Genomic DNA, 20,162 nt, shown 5'->3' with positions numbered 1-20,162 from the left:
TTTCGTTAAATGTTTTGTTCATTAGGATAGCACTTCTAGTGGCGCTGACTTCCATAGGATAGGAGTGGTGAGGACGACACCTGACATCACACCCAAATTTTAACTACTCTTGTCAAAATAGTCAAGAGGGATTATTTTGAAAATCCACCTATCAAAATCGGACCCACTTCGTCTGGGATGGATATATACATGGTTTGAAAGGTCTTTGCCAGTAGACCTCAAAACAGGCCTCACACAGTCTCGAGCCACACCTGGTTGCTCGTAAGTTATGTTACGACTAGCATATTAGGTTCACATTAAGCGTCATCAGTACCAGCCCAGACCTGTCTAAAGTTCACACAGATTATGAAAATTTTTATTGCAAATTGCAAACTATGCATGACCCGAAAGTACTTAAGCTCAGCTTTCCAAGGAGCCCACTCTCACCCGGAACGATTATAAAGGCCAAAAAATTCGGATAAAAATCACTATTTTTTCAACTTCGGAGATCGTCCACCAGCAACCAGGTGTGGCTCGAGACTGTGTGAGGCCTGTTTTGAGGTCTACTGGCAAAGACCTTTCAAACCATGTATACATCCATCCCAGACGAAGTGGGTCCGATTTTGATAGGTGGAATTTCAAAAGAATCCCTCCAATTTAAATTTTCAGAACCACCACAAGTCCAGCGTTAATTTTTCTGTAAGAATTTAATTCGATAAATTTCTTAAAATTCTTTTATTGGCTTCCCTATATCACTCAGACACTACTTATATTTGATGATTGTCTAATTAACAATGTCTGTTCCATCCTTAAATATCGCCCAAAATACACTGGCTTACGGCGCGGCGGCTAGCTGCAATTAGCCGACCAAAATCTCCGGCGGTGGCGGCAGGTCGTTTTGGGCCTAGCCGCCGTTTTTCGGCGGCTGAAATTTGGCGGCTCTCCAGTCTGGTTCATGCTAGGAGCAGAGCTATGCTGAATGTCAACGCAATTTTTGTCTGTTTTTTTTTAAATATAAATTTCTATGACTCAATTAACTCATAACGTATTGCAGGGAGTTTATCAACACATTAATGATTGAAATTGAACACTGAATCACAAGTTCATTGGTTCTCCCTACAAAAATGTACTCGCGACTGATCAATAAAATGCTGCAGCTAAATCGAAATCGCTAAATTTGTAAATATCGAGTCATTGGAAATTTACTTATCGAGTCGAATTAGTAATTTTCATGTGGAAAAATCGTTCCACTTGTGGAGCCAATGTACAAAAGTCCGATGTATTTCCGGCTGGTGGCCACATAAACTCGTTAGAGTGGAGCCGGACAAGCCGTCAGGTACAGTTTTTTCGGATGGCTAGGACTTCGCCGGACCAATATCGAGACATTGGAAATTTACTTATCGAGTCGAATTAGTAATTTTCATGTGTTCACTGAAACTATTTTTCTCGCCCAAAATACTTAGTCTCTGAGCATAATTTATTATTGAACCATTTGAAGCTCGAGGTAACAATCAAACTTGACTGTTGGGGATATAGAGCGATTAGAAAAGCTATACTGTCGCATGGGAAATTTAGGATTTCACATTTTCTATGGATTTATTCATCATATCAAACATTTATTCTTCTGAAATCTACTTGAAATTTGCTTTCATCTCTCGCCGAAATAGACTGCAATAGACGGAAATCAGTAAATATTTCCACACTGAAGCTAAGTAAATTTGTAAGAACGAAAGGTTTGATGAATAATCTAATCAAAGACGTTTATGTTGTCTGTTGTTTACAGATCAACATGCCAAACACAACAAACGGTATGATATGAAAAATTTCGAAAAACATCTCTTAATTGCGTCATCTCAAGTGACAACTCTGATACGGGATCATACGTATTAGCAATATGTATATTACAACTAATGGAATAAAAGATCGGGTAGCAATTTTCAATGAACCAGGTGTTTCCGACTCTTCAAAATCGCTAGATTTAGCTTAAACACTCTCATTATTTTGGTCAAAATAATATGAAAATGAGTGAATTAAAATCCGTTTTTAAAATCGCTATGTCCTCCGCGGTGACATTAGACCATACCTAGGAAACGTTTAATTCATTGGAAATTTTGGGGATATGCTTACTGTCTGTGAAGTGAAAGGTTAAGCTAAGAAGAAAGAAGTGATAGAGTTAATGAAAGTAGCTTTCAATATCTACTTGAGAGAAGAGAAAATTTTATGTAATTTCTGTGATAACCTCAAGTCTGGATCAAAAGAGTTTCCTTCAGCCAAATAATTTACTTATCAGATAAGTCTTATCTAAACAAGAAATTCGTTAACATATGTTAATATTGAATAGCTGAATATTCCATAGAATATCAAATTATTGATAATCGTAGAATTCTTCAGCATTATTTCCTTACTTGTGGATGTGTTCATTGTCGGCTGTTTTTCAGCTGGTCCATACAACTTCACCGTCTTGTACGTGTTTGTACGATTTTGACAAGCGCTGATGACACTGTACCCATAGCAGCGAATCTAGGTCAGGCTCAGCTTATGCTACAACAGTTAAGTGAAGAGGCAAGCAAAGTTGGCCTCAAGATGAACTTATCGAAAACAAAAGTCATGACCAACATCGGGGGCGATAGAGATCAAAATTGGTGACACTGTCATTGAACGAGTTGACAGCTACGTATATCTAGGACATAAACTGAAGTTAGGTCTGGAAAACCAAACTGCAGAAATAAGACGTAGGATTGGTCTTGCATGGGCAGCGTTCGGAAAACTCAGACTAATTATCAAAAGCAAAATGAATAATAGTCTGAAACGCAAAGTTTTCGACACTTGTGTCCTTCCAGTGCTCACTTATGGAGCGGAAACGTTAACTTTAACGAAAGCATCCAAAGATAAATTGAGAGTGACACAAAGAGCCATGGAACGGAGTATGCTTGAAACAACACTCAGAGACAGAATGACGAATCAATGGATTCGACAACAAACCAGGGTTGTTGATGTCATGGAAAGAATAGCATCTCTGAAATGGAGATGGGCGGGCCTTTGTGGTCCTTTTTAAATTGTGCAGCATAACTTAGCCGTCTTACATGGTGAAAAAATCCGAATCATAGTTAAAATGGAGATCTGGATCCCAAATATTCCGAATGAAAATTTAAAGGAATTTTAATTTAAACTTCTGCAGTGCCAGCAAAATAAAAACTTTAATATTGAATTGACGAACAAACAGGTAATTTAAAGAAAATTTTGGACTGAATTTAAGCTGCAGTAAAATCAGCAAGGCTTCGATGGGCAAGACATGTGGCTACGATGAATGATGGCCGAACAGCAACGAAAGCCATCGACAGCAAAATTGAAGGACATAGACTGGGGAATGATCACGAAAGAGATTGTGTGGACTATGATGTTAGATCATTGCCAGTTACGGATTAACCCATGGGAAATTCGGTACCGTGCCCATGGCGCTGGAAATACATGGCGCTGGAGAAACTCGTGCACCATACAAATTCTTAATAATGTTCTCTAAAATACTTATGGCACTTGCAAAGACAAAACATAATTGGCGCTGAATTTTTGAAATTTGGGGATGGCCCCTGATCATTGAGGGTCGCGGATTGGAGAAGTCTGGTCGAGGAAGGGAACGAGCGCAGTAAGTTAGTATAGTCAGCCAAAACCAGTTCGGATTGACAACGGCTGCTAAGTAAGTACATTCTTCATGCTTTGGACTTTTCTAGTCTAAACCTGTTACATTCGACTAGCATATGACCAGTATTATTATCGGGCCTATTACTTCCATTGATAAATAGCTATTTTGCTAACTAGTTAGTAAATGGGCTTGTTTTGCGCACTAGATGTGAGTTTGCCGATACGAGCGGAGCGAGTTCGGCAACACATCGTGTGCGCAAAACCCCATTTACTAACGAGTTAGCAACAAGATTTTATCTACTGTTAGTTGAAATATTCATAATTTTCAAGCAAAACACATCAACACAAAATCCTACTTCACATGATTGTAGTAGGATTCTGTCAATTGCGTGCGCACAAGTTTCTATATTGGTTATATGCATAAGGCATATAACCAATATAGAAACTTATGCGCACGGAAATTTTCGTGTGTAAATTGACTGTCTTTGCTAACTAGATTCATGCTGAAAATTATGAATTTTTTCAACTTACAGTAGATAAAGTATTTATAATCTGTTGATTTCAAATCTTGTACTTCAATGTTTTTAACGTGCATTTTACTATTTATGAATGACCATATTACCCAGAGCTTGTCATTATTTTTGTTAAGTTTATTTTATTATTTTTGTCGTCGTTATCGATAACAGATGAATGGCCTTATGTAACACTGATGTCACTAAGTGACAATTATGCTGATAATTTTTTATGTAGGGGTGATGATATTCGGTGAAGTTTAAAATCGTGGATTCCACGGTTGTTGTGATTTTATAAGACAAAATCATGAAACATTTTATGCAATGAAAATTAGTCTGGTAAATGAAAAGAAAGAGAGAAATCGAGAATAGAAAAATCTCGGTAAAATTGTGGCAAATAAACAAAAAAAAAAAAAACAGAAAAAAACTGCGTTGTTTATGCCAAAAAATTAAACCAAGTAAATTTTAATGCCACATCGGTGAATTTACTGTTGTAAACTACGTATACACTAAACTGACACAAAAAGAAATTTAATTTGATGTGCGATAATTCATGACAAATTTGATTACATTGTGATAATGTGTAATATTTATAGAGTCGTGTTGTTGCTTCAAGTTTTATTGCTGTTTGCTTTTAGAAACTATTGAGCATTCATCATAAAAATGTCATGTCTAGCGAACTATGTGGTCGATGAACTCGTTTATGAACTAGGTTGCGCTACTATTATGTACTGTCGTCGTCGGTGACTTGTTGTTACATGCACATAAGCACCAAATAAGTGAGCTCTGTAAATTTTGTATTTTTTTTTTGTTTTTAGCTTCAATAGAGAACTTCGGCATTTTGAACAATAACACTAATTTTAAGCGAAAACGAAAACGATAATCGTCTCGTTATTGGTGAATCTATCTCAAACAGCGGGTGGTTAGAGATTCGTAAAAAGATTTTAATTTTAATTCACGCCGTAAGTGCGCCTTCAATTTCAAAATATATCGCATAGCAGGTCATTTTACCGCTTTGTTTTGACATTAATTATATGACGTCAGCGTTATTTTGTCCAACTGTCAGTTGAAAATATTTAAATTTTTAGCTGGCTTGTGGCGTGAATACGTGTATGGAGTAATGGAGTAGACAAAACTCCTTTCCATTGTATTTGGCTAATGATATGAAAAACATGAATTTTCAATTGATATCCATCTGCTTCGAATTACAATCGTGACATAGGCTCGGAATCAGATTATTCAGGACATTTAATCGAACATTATTACTAGCTACTGCAAATCACATGAAATGACACAGATGAAAAACTGAACGTTTTGACTGTTTCTTTGGAAAATATCTTAAAGTGGCTACTTCACTAAGTGAGGTTCACTTCAAGAAAATTCACGTTCATGCACCGACCTTGTTATGATAGTAAAACAACTTCCTGATGTCTCTGATTTATTTAAACATTAAACTTGAATTATTTCATAATTCAAGAGAGTTTAATTCAAATACTCCTCTAAAGTAGGAGGCTCCACTTCAAAATATTCAGTTGACTGTGATAAAGGCAGGTGTGGTTTGTAAAAATAGTTGCCACGTTGTAGAAATCTGGGACCTTTGACTGTTGCTCTTTTAATTATTTTTTTAAGTCAACAAATATAACCAACGCTCTTCAAGAACAGATTTTTTAACGGTCAAAAAGCCTCTTATTTTGGTCCCCGCATAGAGTTATACTCTATGGGTCCCCACAAAGGATTATACCAACATAAAAAACTAAATTTGTACGAAACATTCTGACTACTACGTCGTGTAGGCCCCTTATTTTAAATCTGTTCTTGTGTCTGTTTTGGAGTGCGTTGAACACATAGAGTTACACTCGAGAGATGGCATGGTGGCGCTGTCATTTTTAAACATATCTGAGTGCCCATGTAATTTTTGGTGGCTGATTAGCATCAGCGCCACCATGACACTTCTCGAGTGTAACTCTATGGTTGGACATGCTCTTATGTTGGGTATATTTATTAAGTCTTATTTCCAAAAATCAGTTTCTTTTTTATCAAAAACAGATAATATTTCATTGAAGCTGTTATCTGCTACTTAAATGCACATGTGTTCTATTGTATGAGAAGAAGTAGTGTCGATTGACCGTCCTCATAAAAGGTCATAAATAAATTTGTTTGTAAATTTAAATCAAATCAAATCAAATCATTATAATGGCGCGTAATCTAGTCCTTCTTACATTGGCAACGACTGTTCTAGTTGTTCAAGCATCCAATATTGGCTTCCGAAAACTATGGAATACTCTAAACCCGATCTCTGAGCAAGTGCAGTTACCTCGAAATGTAGTTGAAGCATTTATAACACAACGCTTGGACAATTTCGATCCAACAAATGATAATACTTGGCAGCAAAGGTATTTAATTAACGGTGAATTTTGGGCACCAGGCGGATGTATTTTTCTTCTATTAACTGGCGAGTGGGGAGCCACTGCCGACCGTCTACAAAATAGCATGATGTACGAAATGTCTAGGCAATTTCAGTGTTATATGGTTTATTTGGAACATCGCTACTATGGCCAGAGCCATCCAACTGAGTAAGTTTAGCAATCAACAGTCTATGGAAACGAAAAGTGCTTCTATCGCATTTTCAGAGATATTTCGAACGAAAACTTGAGATATTTGAATGTGGAACAAGTGTTAGCTGATATTGCCCATTTTGTCGAACATATTAAGTTGGAAAGTGTGACACCAGGCGCTAGAGACTCACCCGTTGTGGTTCTGGGTCGTAGGTACGCAGGAAGTTTAGCGATATGGTTTCGACAATCCTATCCATTCCTTACTGTCGGCGCTTGGTCGTCAAGTTCTCCAACACAGTCGGTAGTTGATCATTTTCAATATAAAGAATTAGGTGGAGCTGTTTACCGACACGTCGGAGGTGTTGAATGCTACAACCGTATCGAAGGAGGTTTCGCTGCCATGGAACATATGATCGCTACCGGTCGAAATGAAGATCTTGCTGCTATGTTCCATATTTGTAACGAAATAACCTCTCAGGATGTTCAGTTTTTCTTTCAAGCAATGTCGGACTTTTACTCATCATTAACTCAATTTGAACGGTAGTTGTCGATATGGATTCACATTTCAAGTGAAATGCAAAAAAAAATGTTTTTTTTTGCAGTGCTACAGACATTGGTGATGTGTGCGATACGATTCTGTCGAATGAGACTCTATCAGATATTGAAGCGTTAGCTCAATTCATAATAGATCGCTTGGATGGTCAATGTATCGACCTCGATTATGAACAAGCCATCGCAGACACCCGTCAAACGAATTGGAATGATTCTGCCGTAGTGCCTGGCGACAGGCAATTGATGTACCAGCACTGTCTGTCTATACAGTTTTCATTCCATTCTAAAGTTTAAAACTATTTATCTTCAAATATAGGTTCGCAATTGGGCTGGTATCAGTCTTCTAGGTCTCGATTCCAACCTTTTGGGTCTAGTTTTTCAGTTGAACATTTTTTCCGAATCTGTGCAGATATATTTGACGAACTGTAAGTAATCGATGTCGAAACAATTGTATTGTTAAATCGGAAAATACGAACTCTTAAAACCCTTGATTTCTATAAATTCTAGAACTGATTGTCAGAGATAGTCCCTTTGCGGATTCTTTGCGTCAGACTCGTGTTTTCACACGAGAAACGTTTTTTTTTTAAATTTCAGCTTTTCTCCTGACGTAATGCTTGAAAATGCAGATCGGTTTAACACCGCATTCGGAGGAGTCACGCCTGGAGCATCAAATGTATTATATATTCACGGTCAATTCGATCCGTGGCGAACAATTGGAGTCCAAAATGTTGATAATGACTCAACAGTAGTCATTGTCATCGAAGGTGAGTATACATTTACAAAAGCAAATTATTTTTTATAATTCGCTAAAGATGTACGTTGTACAAATATATCGTTCACACGTATCACCTCAGTCGTAAAAATTCAAATGATTGTGTCTTGTTGCAGGTGCCTCTCAAAGTAGTGACATAGGACCGATAACTGAAGCTGATTCAGATGCAGTAGTTGAGGCAAAAGAAACAATTATTGAGACCATTAGAAGTTGGATTCAAACCACCCCCAAGTGAAAACACTTAAATGTTGATGATTCGTATGGATAATAATCGGAGACGAACTAATAATGATCCGAATGTTCCGAATTGTTTGATATACTGGAGACATAATTATAAATTGTCATCCTAATCGAAACTCGCAAAATATCTATATTTTTATCTGAATTATTTTTATGGTCCGCACCAAGTAGTTGTTCGGAGAGGTGCGATTATTTGAACGACATTTTGTGAGAAGCTTAGACTCTGACTCTATACCCAGCGAGAGAGTCTTTTTAAAAACAGCTGACCGAAATCGGACGCATTTTCCAGTGGACTTTTTTATATGTGCCCAGGAAGGTATTCGACCCTAGAAGCCAAACCGCTTTCAAAAAAATTCTTCGAAGCTTATGTGGCTAGTGATCAAAAACCGAAAACATGCACTTTTTACAGAAATTTCTCCATCACCCAGTTACACGAGCCATTCAGGGTTATGTAGGGTGTCATTACTCCCGTATTGTAAGAAAAACAATTTCCAGTGGAAATAACAAAAGAATTTCCAGTATTGCTTTTGTTATTTTATTGGAAATTGTTTTTCTCCCGAATTACGGCAGATTAAATAGGTAATTGCATGTATTTCTGGTGCAAATATGGTCTTATTGGGTTTAAAATTCATGTTTCCGTTTTGAATAATATTGTTTTTGTTTTCGTCTTCGTTCAGAATTATCGTTATTGTTCGAAATGATGAAGTAAACCATCAGATAAATGAAAACCTATATAAAGAGATGATTAATATATTAGTCGCCTGGTCGTTGTAATACTGTCGTCCATTAGGCATACTCTTATTAGTTCTCAGAAATAGTAACTTCAGTAACATAGCGAACAACTAATCTCTGAGAGTAAAAATCATCACTAAGCCAGCCGTAGCTTCGAGAAAACTTTACTATCAATTACCAGAAAAGCTTATATTGTAGATCATAGAATGTTTTAGTTACATGCATGAACGAATATTGTGTATGTGTTCCACTTCAATGACTGGTATACAATGCAGCTGCAGCTAATTATTAATTAACTTGTTACAGACGGAAAGCATATGACCAGTATTATTATGGGGTCTGTTACTTCCATTGATCAAAGTATTTTTGATAGGTTGATTTCAAATCTAGTACTTCAATTTTTTGACATGCATTTTACTATATAAAGAACCTTATTATCAAGAACTTGTCATTACTTTTGTCGTCGTTATCGGTAACAGATGAATAGCCGTATGTGACATGTTAAAAATGTACTTTGCTCGCAATTATAAGCTCGATTACTATTATTTTTGCGAGCTCCATTTAGGGTATATTTTTTTGAATTGGTACTTTAGAGCCTCGGCCTGTCTCCGCTATCAAAATTTTTTCTCCGTCAATAACGGATTTGTTCCACAGTTTTTCCGGATCTTTCCTTCCCCGAAAGTTTTGGTTGTCCTCTTACATTGTCAGAATATGTAAAATCGTCTATCAGCGGACGCCTGAGTTTCTATTGTGAGCGAATAAAACTTGCTGGAGACGATAGAGCGTGACAAACTATGGAACAAATCCGTTATTGGCGGAGAAAATATTTTGATAGCGGAGATCGCCGTAGAATATGGGTTTGAATTTTTTTCTTGAAACTAGTGTTTTCAGTCTTAAAAATTGTAACGCAACAGTCCGTTATTGGCAGAATCTGCCCTTTCATCTGAAAAAACTTTTAAATTTGAATAAGGAAGGGACGGATCGATGTTTTTCTCACTTTTTCTGGTCACATATTGAGGAATTCTTTTGAAAAGCCTGCCGAAATCGAACGCATTTTCCAGTGGTTCTTTTTATATACGAAATGACCAAAACCACTTTCAAAAAAATTCGTCGATGCTTGTGTGGATAGTAAGATACGATGGAAAATCGAAAACAGGCACTTTTCTTATGGAAATTTCTCCGAGGCCGCGAAACGTACAAGGGCGTGTGGGGTGTCATTAAAAAGGTAACTTTATGTTCTTTCGGGGCAGGTAGATCTTGTTGGGCTTAAAATTCATCCACACAGAGTTATAAGTAGTTGAAGGTAGGTGTAAACATGTGATTACTTCGGCGAACTTCCAACAGGTCCTGTGCATCCGAAAAGCAACGAAAACACAAATAAACTGTTTTTCCCAATTGCTACTGGTCCTATACCTTCCTAATATGCATGGATGTGGTTTTGAAGTGTGAATTTGAGGTCTAGTTTTAAAGTCTCTCAGTAACATAAATTTGATTACATCGCTGGTAGGCAATGAACTCTGGCTAATATAGCAAAATGTCTGGTTAAAGCAATGAAGTAAAAGATTTTTTCTTAAATTTTTGAAAATACAAAGGTCAAAAGATGGTAAAAGATTCGTAAAAAATATAAGGTATATGCCTGTCGTCTGCGAGCGAAAGATAGTTTTTTTTAGTTTGTTGTACCTTTTTGTCCCGTCTTTATTTCTGAGTTTCCAACATGCCTCTTACACTTCCAGCATGACGAGAAGGTTTTCATGTTAAGACAGTAGCTAAATGTATGCACGACCAATCACAGATACTAAGACAATAGTCACAAGACGTTCAGAGTCCCACGGTAAACTTTTTTTGATTTATAGTGTGTGTCCTGTAAACCTTAGAAGATACCAATACTCTCTCTAGTAAAAAAACTAAGAATTTTAGCACATTGCTTCTCTCTCTCTCAATATTTGATTGAGCCCGCAAAAATTGTTACCGTTTTAAATGATGCGTGTTGTTAACCAACAACATATTTGGTTGTTACATCGTACGAGTTTTATAAATATTCAAATTACAAAAAAGTCCATGATCTTGAACTTGTTGTTAATATCGATGATTCGTACCGTTAAAATCCATTTGCATTTGTTTTATTTGGTTACACGAATGAATTCTATACTTTGAATTCCACTGTTCATTAATATACAAAATTGCGTTGATGTATTTTCATTGAATTGTTACCGAAATTCAAATCAAACAAAACGTTTGTACAGCTGCGTACGACATATTTTTCCAAGAGTGACAATAAACGTGTGCGAAAATTGCGTCAATGCAATAACGATCTTATAGAAATTATCAATTCCATAAATAAATAGTGGTGCTACGTTCAGCCTTTTTTGCGCTTTCGAAGTCTTTCTGGAAAATTTATTTTTAAAATTTTATTTGTTGACAATTTGGGTCTGGTTACAGGCGTCAGCAGAAAATTTAAAACGACATCCATATTACACAGACGAAAACGAGAAAGTTGAATTTGCAATCTCTTAAATATGTTGTCCTAACACAGTAAACCTAGCTCGAGACCTCTAATTTTCTTGTCCATTGTCCTAATACACTCAGCTAAATTGAAAGGATGTAATAGTATATTGTTGTCTCGTCTCGAAAATCGGTCATTACCGAGTACAAAAAGTTGCAAGGAGAGACGAAGGCGAGCCTTGCGTTCGTAACTTTAAAATTTTTCTATTTATTCCACTTATTGGGGTTGATTGTTCACTCTGGAATTAACTTGAAATTCATCACGAAATCACTCTCATTATGTCGCTCAACTTCTGTTACCACTGATCGGTTAAACTCAGCTTAATTTGCTCAAATTCTGTTGCTTCAAATCTTCACATTTTCTTCATTTTCTTTTTCATCGGTTTCGATTGCCATCATCATTTATACAAATATCACTCGGGGCCATAAATCGTAGACATAGTTGTTCTTCTATTTTGTACTGCCTAGTACCTTGTCTGGGCCCATAACCTGTTGGAACGTCCAAATATCTCCAGATAATAAGAGTCAAATTACAAAACAATGATATTTATTAAGCGGCCGATTCTCAATGAACGAAAAGTTCTAGCCTAAAAACTTTGCTACTCGATTACATACAAATCTATGAGATTGCCTAGTTACTTCCAACACATCTGCGATAGGCTCCAGTAATCGTCAAGTGGTGATCTAAGCTTTAAATGGGGTTTTAGTGAGATCACAAGTTCGCTGTAAGAGCTGGCGATCAGAATTTAAACGTTAATAATAACTCTTGGTATGCCTCAATAGAAAACTAATTCTGAGTCCGCTAAATAAACCTAATCGATTACAAGAATTGAATTGAATTGAATTTATTGACACCGCCAAAGACTGGCTGAATATTATACATCAGTTTACAAAATACAAAAACAAATTTCACGTTAAACATTTAAAATCATCACAATCTAAACACCTCCAATACACAAATTTTCGATCATTGCATTTTTAAAATTGGTTACCATACTTTGTCACTTCAGACTTATGTTCATTTATAAGTCTTATCAGACGAACAACAGGTTGCTGAGATAAATATACATTGTGAAGTCTAGGCAAATTCAAGTCTCGCTGCGTTTCTTTCGTGAAATTGCCTTTGGAAAAATGCTTGATACAACCGATCGTTTGACGACATTTCATTGTCATTTGTTCAATATGACTACCCGGATGGAACCATCTGTTAACCAGTACACCCAAATCGCTCGTTTCCTCAACTCTATTGATGACGTTAACGCCCATTTTATAATCGACCTGGATAAATGATGGTTCATGCCGGTACATACTAAAGATGTAACATTTTTCTTCGTTGAACAGAAGACGATTTGCTGCGTTCCAATTTACTACATTGTCAATATCTCGCTGCATTCTTCGAATGTCATAGTGGTCGAAAATTATTGACGCCAATTTTATATCGTCAGCAAAGAGTAGAGTATGCGCGAACTGCACTACATCAACAATGTCGTTAATGAACACAATGAACATAAGCGGTCCAATCGAACTTCCAGGCGGCACGCCAGATGGTGACTCGTACAATCTCGATACGAAGTTGCCAATTTGAACGTAGTTCGTCCTACCGATCAGATATTGACAAATCCACCTTGCAGTTTTTCTCCCGATTCCAAAACTAGCTAACTTGATAATCAGCAAGTATATTACCAATTTGTCGAACGCAGTCTTGTAGTCACCATAAAATATGTCAAGCTGAGCTGAACGTTCAAATGCAGTATGTGCCAGTATAGATAACCCGAGTAGATTCGTTACGACTGATCTTTTGTCCCTGAATCCATGCTGAGCACTTTTCAGTTGAGGCTGGATTTTTCCGCTGATCTTCCGCTTTACGGCAATTTCGTGGATTTTAAGAATCATCGTTTAAATGGCAACAACTCTGTAGTTCCTAATGTTCGATTTGTCACCTTTCTTATGTACCGGAACTATTCGCGACCTTTTCGCTGTGGCCGCAATTTTTCCAGAGTCGAACGATTTTTGATATAATAGCCAAATAGACCACGTTGTAGCTGATGCACACATTTTGATCACTAACGGCTTGATGTCATCAGGTCCAGCTCCACTAGTGAGTGAGTGAATGGCCACATTACCTATCTAGTAAAGTAAAATAGGATTCCTTGAAATGTGTCGAGTTATTCAATTATCCACTAATTAACAACGTTTACGTACATCCATCGTTGTCACACATTAGAGTCCGAGGATTTCACGCACGCTACGACAAATTAAATCTACCTACGGGTGGATAATCAACAATCAAATTAAAGAGCCCACAACTGATACAAATTCAGTTATAACCGTCACGGAATATGACGGCGATATGTGGATTTACACATGAACGTTGTAGGTGTACAATTGTGGGTGGGTTGTCATAGTAACTAATCGGAAATCATCCTGCATGGAATAGAGTTGTAAATGCATCCGCATATAATACATGATGTTTGGATTCATGTTTGATTCGAACAGCAAACTATTGCATAGGGAATGTCAGAAGCCTTCGGGGTTTTTTTTTGTGCCACACACACTTTGTAATCTGAAATATTCCGAAAATCCTTCACGAGGGTATTACCGTCGGCGGCGTTATTAAAATTATAATATTCATCCTGTGGGAGGGTTGCATAGCTGATGTACAACAACAAACAGAAAAAAAATTAACATTGATGTTCGCTGCCTTGATGGATGCCTCGACTGTCATGTGCAATGTGCATATATTGCATCACAACAAATATAATTTTAAATTAGATTTGAATGGTAGGTAGTATACTTGAAAAGCGCTGTAGTTTAGATAGATAGATAGGTGGTAGTTCCGAGCGAATTGCATTTCTCTTTTAGCTAGTCGTATCCACAGAACAAAGCTCTGTCTGGATATAAAACAAATTTATTATGATGCTGCATACAGAGAGCAGCCCATACATTTTTAGATTGACGAGTGGTCAGATTTCATTGTTACACTTCGTCAAAGGTGAACCTAAAAAAAAAGAAAATAAAATTCCAAACCGAAACCAGAATTCAATTATTTCGAATTCAAACAATAATCTCTTTTGATTAGATTTTCGTGTACTTTGGTTATTGTGATTCACCGTCAGGGAATACCCATCTCAAAACCGGGAAACACCATGCGTCACAATGTTATCATTGTTCTCGTATCATAATATTTAGATCCATAAGAAGTGATTGAACAAGGTAGATTTTCCATGTTGAGTCACTTACATAAGTGTAACTCTATGTCTCTTTATTGATGTAGGATAAAAACCTCTATACCTCCTCAGACATACGATTTGATTACATACCAGTTTTTACAATGATAATTTTGCACAACGCATTTCAAGCATGTGTGCTACCCTAAATAGAGTATACTTAATATGGACAGTGTATCAAACAAACTTTCTCTTCTTCTTCTTCTTTTTCAGCCTGTTTCTATCCACTGCTGGATGTAGGCCTCTCCAACTTCTTTCCATTTCGTCCGATCCATTGCCATTTGCTGCCAGTTTGTACCTGCAATATTCTTAATTCCGTGGTGGTCTGCCTATAGCTCGTCTTTTATATGGTCGCCAGTTCATGATCTTTTTGGTCCAACGTTCGTCTGTCCTTCTTGCAATATGTCCCGCCCAGCTCCATTTCAGAGATGCTATTCTTTCCATGACATCAACGACCCTGGTTTGTTGTCGAATCCATTGATTCGTCATTCTGTCTCGATTCTGATGCTTTCGTTAAAGTTAAAGTTTCCGCTCCATAAGTGAGCACTGGAAGGACACAATTGTCGAAAACTTTGCGTTTCAGACTATTATTCATTTTGCTTTTGAAAATCAGTCTGAGTTTTCCGAACGCTGCCTATGCAAGACCAATCCTACGTCTCATTTCTGCAGTTTGGTTGTCCAGACCTAACTTCAGTTTATGTCCTAGATATACGTAGCTGTCGACTCGTTCAACGACAGTGTCACCAATTTTGATTTCTCTATCGCCCCCGATGTTGGTCATAACTTTTGTTTTCGATAAGTTCATCTTGAAACAAACTTTGGCACTGTAAAAAAAAAATGTGGTAAATATTTTCATACTCTATTTAGCAGCTATCATTAGAAGTACTTTTGCTTGAAGTGCGTTGTTTTGCGCCTGTTTCGAAAGTTCCATGGATTTTAGCGATGATTTCACTTAATCGGAAAACTTGTTCCCTGTAACGCACACAATGAGCAGTTCGTACTCTAATAATGCCCAATTCTGCTATTTTGATGTTGTAAGATGATTGTTCTGACGAGATTACTTGTCATTACAGATTCAACTCTATTGAATGAGGACTGAGGACGCTGGGCTCGAGACTTGAAGAAGTCTACTCTGATAAAAGAAGTGGCAATAATACACCTTTATTTGGTAAATTTCAATTGGTTTGACTATCGCACACTGTAAGTGCGCAAAATTATGTGGAAACTGAGCCAAATAAGCTCGATTACTAGAACAATCTGACTAAAGACTATAATGTAATATTTTCGAAACTCATAAAAGGAATGTGCTCTAACAACAGATTTAAACATTTTTAAGTTTTGTAATAGAACACGGTGTGGTTGAATGTAGTTTAATTAAACATGTCGTCGCAAATTTGATATTTTTGGATATTCTTAGTCTGCTTCAGGGCCGTATCTAGATGGGGCGCAGGGGGGGGGGCCTCCTAGCGAAGTCATTTTTTCAATTTTTTTTAATTTTTCCCATACAAAATAATTTTTTTGGACCTTGCCCCCCCCCTAGCGCACTCAGATTTTGAAGTCTGGCTACGGCCCTGGTCTGCTTGTGACCCTGAACAACGTTCCACAAAATTTTTTGATTTTCATCTGTGCAGTCCGGAGCACCCGGACCAAGGCTCTGTGGGTGCGATAGAACTGATTGGGGTTGCTTTGAAAGGTTCTACAGGCGTGGATACTTGAGTCACAGAGGTGGTAATTAGTTGTACAAGTAGAGGGACATTAGCTCTACCAATTACCAAAAAAATTACTTTTTCAAATTTTCTACATAGCACCTTTATAGTGGTTTAAAATTTTTCTCTCATTTTTGGCCATAGTTGTGAAACTCAGCAACTCCTAAATCACACTCATGATAATTTTTCGCAGCCAAACTGCTTAGTTTTGTTTTGCTGCTAGTCTCAACTTTCCAACAACAACCCACTTGCTATATCTCTGGTCAACAGTGCCAATCAGTTCTATTTTTTCAAACATTTATTTGTCAATCGGTTTAAGAGGCTCCGAGCGTTCAGCTCAGACACAAACCAAAAATTGAAGAAAAAATAGCAATATTTAGGAACATAAATCTGTAAGACTAAAGTAGGAAAACACATTCTGATGAGGGGAAATACTTAATTTGGCCTTACTTTAACGAAATGTGGTCTCACATTATCACTTTTTAGAGTTCTATTCAATTAATTTTGCTATTTAAATCACCTCTGCAAGAGGACAGAATTTAAACTTTAGGTACACACTTCTATGCATTTAATTAAAAAATTCACAAACTAGTAACACTAATACGTTGTTGCACACATTTTTCACTGAAATTTGGTTCGACATTCTTAAAATTTGAGCATTTACCGTCACTATTAAATTTAAAAACTGTTTATTGTGTTAAAATCAGCCATTTTTCAATTTCGACACCGCGTCCTTGTTCACTTCGAAAAATTTCGTGAATGCTTGATGACATATTAAAACTTCGAAACGTGAAAACTAACCGTACTTTTAAAAAGAAAACGGAAAAATAAAAATTTGAAAATGACAACAAAGAAATACATAAAATCTCATGTTTCAAACGTACGACGGATGAATGTGCGGTGATATCCGAGTTTTTGCTTAAACAACCGTAAAAATTGTTAAAATTTCTAGAAATCCTAATAAAGACAATAAAGACATATGAGCACGACACAGAAAATTCCTCGTTTACAATTTCCGGTCGGCATATAGTTGATCTGAACCTTATATTGGGCGAGGTTCAGAGAATGAACTCGCATTCGTCTACATGCAATCAACTATTTTCTTCTTCCCCATTCACTTGCATGAAGGCCATGTTACCGATTCTTCGTTCGTAACTAACATTACTTCAATATTCCGAAGATACAGAACTTTGGCATAAATCCTCAGCAATACAACCGTTTTCCTGAAATTCAATATATAAGTGCCAGCAATACAACTATAAACCACCTATAATACAGAACTTTATTTTACCTGGAAAACATACTAATTCCAGAGGTGGTGTTATCAGAAAAAATTAAGTTAAAACGAATATACCAAGCCAAACAAACAGAGTATAGAGCATAGTTACTCTTCCCTTTCCCATGGATCGCGTGAAGCGAGAGTGGAGATAATATGCTGTTTCGACCTCCGCATACAGTCGCGGTCAGAGGTTAGCGTGGTCTAACCATCTTCAGTCCATAATTATCCAAAATTGCTAAATTGTTCTTTAGCCATGAAGGCCATGTTATTAATTTTATTTTAGTCAGTTTGCCCGTATATAAAGTGAGGCTCGAAATACCAATTCATTTTCGTAATAATCTAACTAGCATTGTTATATAGATTGAACGCATTGTAATTAATCTAATAATTTTTTAAATTCCTTTCAATGGTTTATTATTCGAAACTATCCGCGCAAAGTTTTAAACTTCGAAATACATAGATGGAACTGGGAGCCATAAAACTAATGTTCGAATTTTTATTGTCATTACGGATAACTGTGGATTTACATAGCAACGTAAAAGTGACAGATGCAAAAATTTTCTCATACGGCAACTCGAAATTTCATTCATAATTTTAATTTTATGAATGAAATTTCGGGTTGCAGTATTTAAAAAACATTGCATCTGTCACTTTTACGTTGCTATGTAAATCCACGGTAACCCATAATATTATTAAGAATAATCACAAGCGTTTCATTCGAATGAAACGAGATGGCGACATAGTATTTGGTTTGTATCAAAACTGAAGACTCGGAACCTCTTAACTTACAAAATTATAAACTATGCTGACAAAGCCATACAATAAAGTTAGTTTATGAATTAACTGATAATTGACAGCGTAATTCGTCGTCACGTGATGGATCTGATCCTCAAACGAAAATCTGAGCGAGAGCTACTGCTGTTATAGACATGAGCCACATTTTCGAATTCTCTGCAAATGGAGGATACTGGCTCATGAAAACCATAGTCGGTTCTATGGTAGGGAGCTCGAAAAGTATCAATCCGATGGAGGCCGTACGCATGCTCAGTAGGGCGTATCGAGTTTCTAGAATTTTAAGTGCCGCGATAGCCTGTGTGCGGAAAACGTAGATCATTGAAAACTAATTCCAGGCATATGGTTGATGGATCCGAAGGTGCCCGGGAAGAAGTCCCCCGGACGACTTTAACTTTCAAATGGTCATAACTCGGAAAGTTGAGAGTATTTCTGAAAACAATGTTCTAGCAGGATGTAGAGCGTTAAAAACTCTACAAAACTGCCAAAGAAACCGATGGTCCAAAAGGTGTGTCTGTCGAGGTTTTCTAACATCGAAAGTTCGACATTTTCGTTTTTGACTTTTATTTCCTGAGAGACAAATTATTAAGTTTAGCTTTTGGCATGAGGTTGTAGAGGAGGTCGAGTAGAGGAAGAAAATTCGGCTCTGCGTTCGACGAACAGAAAGCCGTTCTAAATCCAAAATTTTACGTCGATCATCATACGGTGGAAGTCGATACTGACTGTCGCGCCTGACCGATCGCCTTAAAGCGAACATAACGAATTTCTTTTGAACCGATTCGATACGGTCGCTATGCGATTGTGACGAAGGACTCCACACTACTGCACCATATTCAAGATGGGATCTAACATGTGCATTGAAAATGCTGGACAAAGATTTGAGATCGCTGAAATCCGCGCAGATCCTCTTTAGGAACCCCAACATCGAATATGCCTTTGCTATCTTGTGGTCGATGTGGACTTTGAAGCTGAGTTGCGGATCCATCAGAACTCCGAGGTCCGAAATTTCTTCCACTCTGATGAGATCAGATCTATCAATGGAGCAATCGAAGACAATCGGCGTTTTAACACGATAAAAAGACATCGCCTTACATTTGCTGACGTTAATCAACATGTGATATTTGACACACCACTCAGAAACTGCGTCGATATCTGTCTGAAGATCAACGGCGTCAGCGAGATTGTTAATCGCATGGTAGAGCTTCAAGTCGTCGGCGAAAAGATTACACCTGGTTTTCTTGATGACTCGCGTTACGTCATTGAAATACAAAATAAAGAGCAATGGACCAAGATGGCTTCCTTGTGGAAGTCCGGACGCGACTGCAAAAAACTCAGACCCGTAGTCGTGGATCTTAACGCACTGCTCCCTGTCACGGAGGTAGGATTCCATCCATTCAAGTAAGCATGGCTGGAAGCCCAGCTCTTTCAACTTAATTAACAAACAGCTATGACTAACTTGATCGAAGGCCTTCCGAATGTCCGTGTAAACTGCATCAACTTGTGATCCATCAGATTGGTCTATGTCGAACGTCCTTTGAGAAAACCATGCTGTTTGCGTGACAACTATCGCACCCACAGAGCACTCTAGGGAGCCTTGGTCCGGGTGCTCCGGACTGCACGGATGAAAATAAAAAATTTTGTGGAACGTTGTTCAGGGTCACAAGCAGACTAAGAA

The 20,162-nt window shown here is 37.3% G+C and overlaps 1 protein-coding gene across 1 annotated transcript; it reads left to right on the top strand.

Annotated features, from left to right (window-relative positions):
- Positions 1–6,232: 6,232 nt before the first annotated feature.
- Positions 6,233–8,394, top strand: LOC119071707 (putative serine protease K12H4.7). The gene is made up of 6 exons (XM_037176700.1): positions 6,233–6,703; positions 6,761–7,225; positions 7,288–7,493; positions 7,554–7,662; positions 7,832–8,001; positions 8,126–8,394. Exons 1-6 carry the CDS (start codon positions 6,324–6,326, stop codon positions 8,242–8,244), a joined length of 1,449 nt encoding a protein of 482 aa, XP_037032595.1. The 5' UTR covers positions 6,233–6,323; the 3' UTR covers positions 8,245–8,394.
- The last annotated feature ends 11,768 nt before the right edge of the window (positions 8,395–20,162 follow it).

This window comes from Bradysia coprophila, assembly GCF_014529535.1.
Source record: "Bradysia coprophila strain Holo2 chromosome IV unlocalized genomic scaffold, BU_Bcop_v1 contig_5, whole genome shotgun sequence".
In the NCBI taxonomy this organism is placed as follows: Eukaryota; Metazoa; Arthropoda; class Insecta; order Diptera; family Sciaridae; genus Bradysia; species Bradysia coprophila.
The sequence above is the reverse complement of the archived record's forward strand: the minus strand, read 5'-3'. Positions and strand labels throughout refer to the sequence as shown.